General features: G+C 54.9%; 1 protein-coding gene across 6 annotated transcripts in view; it reads left to right on the top strand.

The window, feature by feature from the left end:
* Positions 1-6,925, top strand: part of Brpf3 (bromodomain and PHD finger containing 3) — a 33,321-nt gene continuing 26,396 nt past the window's right edge. For 5 of the 6 annotated variants that reach the window (XR_002822041.1, XM_023720406.1, XM_004624190.2 and 2 more), the window contains exons 1-2: positions 1-155; positions 3,829-5,302. Coding sequence is in view for 5 of the 6 variants with exons in the window: in XM_023720406.1 (XP_023576174.1) it covers positions 3,855-5,302 (1,448 nt within the window). In the remaining variant the exon portion in view is untranslated. Of the gene's footprint in view, positions 156-1,798; positions 1,881-3,828; positions 5,303-6,925 lie in introns of those variants that run through there. The other variant, XM_023720403.1, reaches the window with a different exon arrangement.

Genomic DNA, 6,925 nt, shown 5'->3' with positions numbered 1-6,925 from the left:
GGGGCCCCAGCGCGGGCCGGGAGGGGGACGGCGGAGGGCGCCGAGAAGGCGCGGAAGGAGGCCGCGTTCCGCTTCCCAGGCCGCGCAGATCTGCTGGGCAGGCCGCCCGCCGGTGCCCAGGGGCCCCGCACGGTGGAGCCGGGCCGGTGGCTGAGGTAATGGGGGCGGCAGCGGGGCCGCACTGAACGGGGGCGGGGGCAGCAGCAGGGCCTTACGGGGACCAGCGACCGAGCGAGGTGGGGGACGGGGGAAGCAGAGGGCTTCCCGAGCTGGGCGAGGGCGGCGTTAAAACTCTGCCCTGGAGCGAGGGCGGCGGCGGGGAAGGAGAAGGCGGCAGGGTGGGGAGCTGAAAGGCGAGGACCCCCTCCCGCACCCGCCATCTTGTCTCCCCCCCGGCTGTGGAAACCGAGCCGCCAAGCCCCGCCCCCGCCACGCTGTCCAATTGGCTGGGCCAGAGCAGAGTCCCGCCTCCCGTGGGGGTCCCTGGGCCTCCCGGCTCCCCTTGATAGGCATGTCAGACATCCAATAGGCGCTTGCCTCTCTGCCCGGCTGGTTCGCTGGCGCTTGCTTTCTGTGAGGGTCGGAGTCAGCGAGTCTCTGGTGCGCACTCCCTCCCCTGTGGAGAGATGTTGTTTCCCTCCTTTCTCCTTCGCCGAGGGGTGATGATTCTTTTGGAAGCGGGGTCCCTTCGAGGGGCAGGGGCCTTGACTGCGGTCTTCCCTCGTCTGAGTATCTTGTGTGGAGCGCAGGGGGTCCCGTCTAAATGCAGAAACTCCCCATTCGTGGGGGTGGGCGAGTAGGGGCGCAGCGGGTGCTGAGAACCTGGGGAGGGAGGACGGTATTTTTCGAGGTGCGTGTGTGGGAAGAGCTGTGTAGGTTGAGGAGACTCCCGCCAAAAGAGAGCGGGTGTAGACTGTCAGCTCCTTGTGGGCGAAACTCGCCTGTTTCTCCAGCAGCAGCCCCTCCCCCAAGGGCTGGCTGCGGGTGCGGAGCGCTGCGTGGGGGTGGTGCGAGGGATTCCTGAGCCGCCCGGGAGGTGGGAGGAAGGGTGTAGAGTGGCTTTAAACTCTGGAAAGTCGGAGTTGAGGTGTGATGTGCCCTCCGCTCCGGGGGAGCTCGGCACCCACCTCCAGCCCCATTGCTCAGTAGGTTGAGGCAGGAGGGTCACTTCGAGCTCTGTAGTGAGTTCAACGCCAGTCTTAACTACATAGGGAGATTGTCTCCAAAAAATTTAAGAAGCACAAGCCCAAGCGCGCAACTCTTTTAGAGGCTCCTTGCCCTTGGAGCAGTGGGCGAGAGAGCAGGTGTATTGGCCCAGGTTGCCTCTGGTGAATTGGCTTTTGTCAGGAATCTAGCAGCCAAGGGCCTCTGGAGCCTGAACAGAATTGCTGTGATGATTTTGTGTCCTTTGGCTCCAGGTGGTGTGTGTGTGTCTCCCTGCCTGGAGCTATTCTTTTTTTCTTTCTTTCTTTCTTTTTTTTTTTTTTTTTTTTTTCCGGAACCGGGGATTGAACTCAGACCCTTGCACTTGCCTAGGAAGCACGTATTCTACTGAGCCATCTCCCCGGCCCCAAAGCGGTTATTTGTGGGTTTTTTGCGGAACTGGGGATTGAACTCAGGTCCTTGCGGTTGCTAGGGAAGTGCTTTTTCCACTGAGCCATCTCCCTTAACCCCAGCTATTCTTTAGCTGACTCTTTTGGTTTGTTTTTGTAGCAGTCGCAGGTGGGGTTAGAAGGGCTTTTAAGTAAGGATGTTAACCTTGCAGGCACACACCTGGGAATCCAGCACTAGGGAGGCAGAGGCAGGAGGATTGTTGTGAGTTCAAGGCTACCCTGGACTACATAGCAAGGCCCTGTTCCAACCCCTTCCACATCCCAAAAGTAAGTAATGTCTTATTAACGAGTAGCAACCCTTAAGAGATAGATTTTATTGCTGTTATTTTATGGGCGGCTTATGGAGGCAGAGAAAGATTGAGACTTTTTCAGGTCACATGAAACCAAGATTAGAACCTGGGTTGCCCTGAGCCTTGTTTGTACCAGACTGGTGTTGCCTCAGTGCTCTTACCTCCTTCGAGTTGCAGCCTTATCACTTCCTGACTTTGCCTTGAGTGGCACCTTTTTGAGCTTGTTTATTTTATTTTTATTTATTTATTTATTTATTTTTTGCGGAACCGGGGATTGAACTCAGGCCCTTGCACTTGCCAGGGAAGCGCTTATTCTACTGAGCCATCTCCCCGGCCCCTCAGCTTGTTTATTTTTTAAATTAAAAAAAATGTGTATTTGGTCTCACTATGCAGCTTGGACTCGTAGTGATCCTCATGTCTCAGCCTCCCCAGCGCTGGGATTGCAGGTTTGTACCACTGTGCCCAGTTTTGGTGGTTGGCACGGCTTGCCGGGGGTTCTGGGGCTGGCGCAGTACCGGGGATCGAACCCGGGTCCTTGCACTTGCCAGGCAGATGCTTAGACCCCTGGGTTATTTCCCCAGCCCACTGAGCTTGTTTCTTCATCTTGTAAGGGAGAGATGATAATAAACCTGTTTCCTAAGGGAGCTATGAGAAAGGGCCAAAGGGACAGGGCTTTGTAGTTTGTGAACTCTGCTAAGTTACTCTCTCCACTCTGCTTTTCTCCATAAAATTCCCTCTCTGCTCACTTTTCCGCGTCTCTGCTCACATTGTGGGGCACCATCCCTAAAAGTTTTTATAGTGACTATGGCTTTGCTAACTTCCTACCGTAGCTTCTTAGGAGCTCATCCCAATTGCCCCGAAAATGAGATGCAAAACTTCAGGGCTTTCTGTTTGCCAGACAGGGCCAGGCTAGGTGTGTGTGTTTGGGAAAAGGGACTTTGAAGATTGTGGTACAGTGAGTACCGTGATACTGCTACAGTAGTCTTGGCCTGTAGTCCAGTGAGGATTCCAGATGGGCTCTTGCGGTGTTCCTGGGTTCTGCTTTGAGTGTACTAGCCACTTATCTGGGCTGCCGCCTTGACAGGAAATGCCCTGCATACTCTACTTTGAAGCTCTGAGTCCACATGTGATAGGCATTTCAGATGCCTTAACGGTGGGCAGGGCCTAGAAAGAAGGCTTCTCCCAGGGAGATGCGCTAGGGGAGCGCTCTAGACCTGCGCATTTCTGATCTTCTCTTGGGGCCCAGTGTTGGTATAGTGCTCAGAAGTGGCTGCTGTTCTTTCCTTCATCTATCCCTCCTTCTTCTGCCCTCCCATCCTTTTTCTTCCATCCCCTCTTCAACTTTTTGACAGGGTCTTGATATGTTGCCCAGGCTGGCCAAGAAGCCGGGACTAGCTTTTTGCCACCACACCCAGCGTGTGTCTTCTCTGAATCCTCAACCACCACCCTCTGCTTTTTTATAGTTAGCTTTCCCACAGCCTAATATGCATCATTAGTTACATCTTTATTTTGGGTTGTAAGGATTTTTCTTTTTTTTTTTTTTTTGTGGAGCCAGGGATTGAACTCAGGCCCTTGCACTTGCCAGGGAAGTGGTTATTCTACTGAGTCATCTCCCCGGCCCTGTAAGGATTTCTTTTCTGACTCCTGGAGCATAGGTCTCATGAGGTTTGCTCTCCTTTCATTCACATAGCATTTATGGGGTGCTCACCTGGGGAAGTGGTATCTCTCCAGGCATCTCCAGGGGATAGAGCGGTGAGCAAGACAGGCAGGAACCCTCAATTCCATGGAGCTCACGTTCTAGCAGAAGGAAGCCAAGTAAACCTTATAAATAAGTGAACTACGTAGCATGGTAGAAGAAGGTGTGATGGAAAAGTGGAGCAGCATGCATGCGTGTCCAACTCAGTCTCTTGGCTTTCTCCCTTCAGGTCTATTTCCTTGGTGCCTGGGTGCCATGAGGAAGCCCCGCCGGAAGTTGCGGCAGAATGCCGAGGGCCGGCGTTCCCCGTCCCCCTACAGTCTCAAGTGCTCCCCAACCCGAGAGACACTGACCTATGCCCAGGCCCAGCGGATTGTCGAGGTTGACATTGACGGACGCTTGCATCGCATCAGCATCTACGACCCTCTCAAGATCATCACTGAGGATGAGCTGACTGCTCAGGACATCACTGAATGCAACAGTAACAAGGAAAACAGCGAGCAGCCTCAGTTCCCTGGCAAATCCAAGAAACCCTCGTCCAAGGGCAAGAAGAAGGAGCCCTGCTCCAAGCATGCACCTGGGACCTCCTTCCATCTCCCGCAGCCCAGCTTCCGGGTGCTGGAGCCAGGCAGCCAGCCTGAAGCGCCCCCGCTGCCTGCCGCCTATTATCGCTACATCGAGAAGCCGCCCGAGGACCTGGATGCAGAGGTAGAGTATGACATGGATGAGGAGGACCTGGCCTGGCTGGACATGGTGAACGAGAAGCGGCGGGCAGACGGGCACAGCTCTGTGTCAGCAGACACCTTTGAGCTGCTGGTGGACCGGCTGGAGAAGGAGTCGTACCTGGAGAGCCGCAGCCTTGGGGCCCAGCAGTCGCTCATCGACGAGGACGCATTCTGCTGTGTGTGCCTGGATGATGAGTGCCACAACAGCAACGTCATTCTCTTCTGTGACATTTGCAACCTGGCCGTCCACCAGGAGTGCTACGGTGTCCCCTACATCCCCGAGGGCCAGTGGCTGTGCCGCTGCTGCCTGCAGTCTCCCTCCCGGCCTGTGGATTGTGTCCTCTGCCCCAATAAGGGTGGTGCCTTCAAGCAGACCAGCGATGGGCACTGGGCCCACGTGGTGTGCGCCATCTGGATCCCCGAGGTGTGCTTTGCCAACACTGTGTTCCTGGAGCCCATTGAGGGCATCCACAACATCCCGCCTGCCCGCTGGAAGCTGACCTGCTACATCTGCAAACAGAAGGGGCTGGGCGCGGCCATCCAGTGCCACAAAGTGAACTGCTACACAGCCTTCCACGTGACCTGCGCTCAGCGTGCTGGGCTTTTTATGAAGATTGAGCCCATGCGCGAGACCAGCCTCAATGGTACCATCTTCACTGTGCGCAAGACCGCCTACTGCGAGGCCCATTCGCCGCCCAGCACAGCCACGGCCAGGAAGAAGGGCGACTCCCCCAGGAGCCTCAGTGAGGCAGGGGATGAAGACGGGCCGAAGGAGAGTGGTGGGGAGCAGCAGGAGGAGGACACAGGGGAGGAGCAGCAGCGGCAAGGCCACGGCGCGGCGGGCAGCCCCCTCAAGGCGGTGCCCAAGAAGAACAAGGCCAGTGTGAAACAGAAGATCAAAAAAGAGCCAGAGGAAGCAGGCCGCGACACGCCTTCCACCATTCCCGTGGTCACCGTCCCACAGATACCCTCCTACAGGTGGGCCTGCCCACGGGGGCTCTTCTAGGTTTCTTTCTGGTTTGGTCCTGGCCCTAGGAAGGTTTGAGCCCTTCCCTAAATGTGATTGATAGATGTCTGATTGATAGATGTAGGTACCTTTCTGTGCCCCTAAATTTAAACGTGTCTTTTGGAGCCTGGAGCCTAGGTAGTATCTGTCGGGTCTTGTGGTTTTTGATTGTGCCCGCAGGGTAAAGTGTTTCCTTTGGTTTAGGGTGAAACAAAACATTAAATTGCTTAGAAACTGGTGACTTTTATCACAGTTGGGTGTGGTGGGACACGCCTGTAATCCCAGGCTGAGGAAGGGTCTCCTTGAATTGAGGCCAGCCTGAACTATGTAGTGAGATCCCATCTTAAAACAACCCCCTCAGGCTGCATTTTTCAACAAGGCCATTAAGTGGCATTTTGGGACAGGATAATTCCTCACTGTTAGAATGTCCCATGTGTTTCTTGATGTCTAACATCCCTGGTATATGTAAATGCCTGTTCTCTCCCGCGTCTTTGTGACAAGCACAAGCACTCCTAAATAGTTTTCAGAACCCCCCAGGGTTAGACTATTCCTGAAAAGGAGCCACTGTGCCTGGGGGTTGACACCTCTGCCAACAGCTTTGTCCTGGGTATGACTGGGACTTGTGTGGGGGAGGGGTGGCGAGGGGAGAGTTTATTCCTTAGAAAAACCTTTAGACCTAGGCTCAGTAGCATAACTAAGTTGCCTGCCACCCCCCACCCCAGGCCCTCCAGAGATTTTGTGCCGTTTCAAACTCAGTGAGGGAATGGCTCTGACCAAGGGATGGGAGCTAGCTGTGCAGGGAAGTGAGAGTCTGGGAAACATCCAGCAGAGGCTGGTCCAAGGGTGGCTCCCTAGCAGGTGCGCAGCGCTAGAGCAGGGGCAGTGTTGGAGAGTGTTCCGTCTAATGTCCTTGCACCTTCTCCCACATTCCCAGATAAAGAATCTGCGGCCACAGGAGGTAAAGTTGCTCCTTTATTCATTCAATGAGATATTTATTGAGCACATACTATATGCCACTTCCTGTTCTAAGGGATGGGACCAGGTAGAAGGATCCTGGACCCAGTGGAGGCTTCTGGTGCCTTTCTCCAATATGCTGTTGCTCTCAGCTCTCTTGATAAGCTTAGATGGGCTGGGGAGATGGCTCAGTGGAATAAGCACTTCCCTGGCAAGCGCAAGGGCCTGAGTTCAATCCTGGTTCCACCAAAAAAAACCCCCAAAAACTTAGAGACAAAGTAGTACTGTGGAAGGTGGTAGGGAACGAGTTGTGTGCAGGGGGCAGGAAGCCAGCTATGCGGGCTGGCAAGAAGGCACGAGGGGGAGCCCAGCACTGGAGGCCCTTGTGTACCATGACCCAAGTGAGGATTTAGGTGACTCTGAATGTGTCTCTTAGACCCAGAGCTGTCCCGGGCTGCTCTGGCCTGAGCTGTATGGTAGCTGTGCCCAGCGTGGACTCTGGGCGTCATACCTGTGCACCACATCCCACTCCCAGGGGCTGGCTAAGCCTGCTGAGCACAGACAGACCTGCTCCCGCGTCATCCAAACTGCTCTCAGCCTTTTGCTTGTAAATGAACCTGTCACAAAGAATTGTGAGAAAT

This window comes from Octodon degus, unplaced genomic scaffold (assembly GCF_000260255.1).
Source record: "Octodon degus isolate 3935 unplaced genomic scaffold, OctDeg1.0 scaffold00005, whole genome shotgun sequence".
Lineage (NCBI taxonomy): Eukaryota > Metazoa > Chordata > Mammalia > Rodentia > Octodontidae > Octodon > Octodon degus.
The sequence above is the reverse complement of the archived record's forward strand: the minus strand, read 5'-3'. Positions and strand labels throughout refer to the sequence as shown.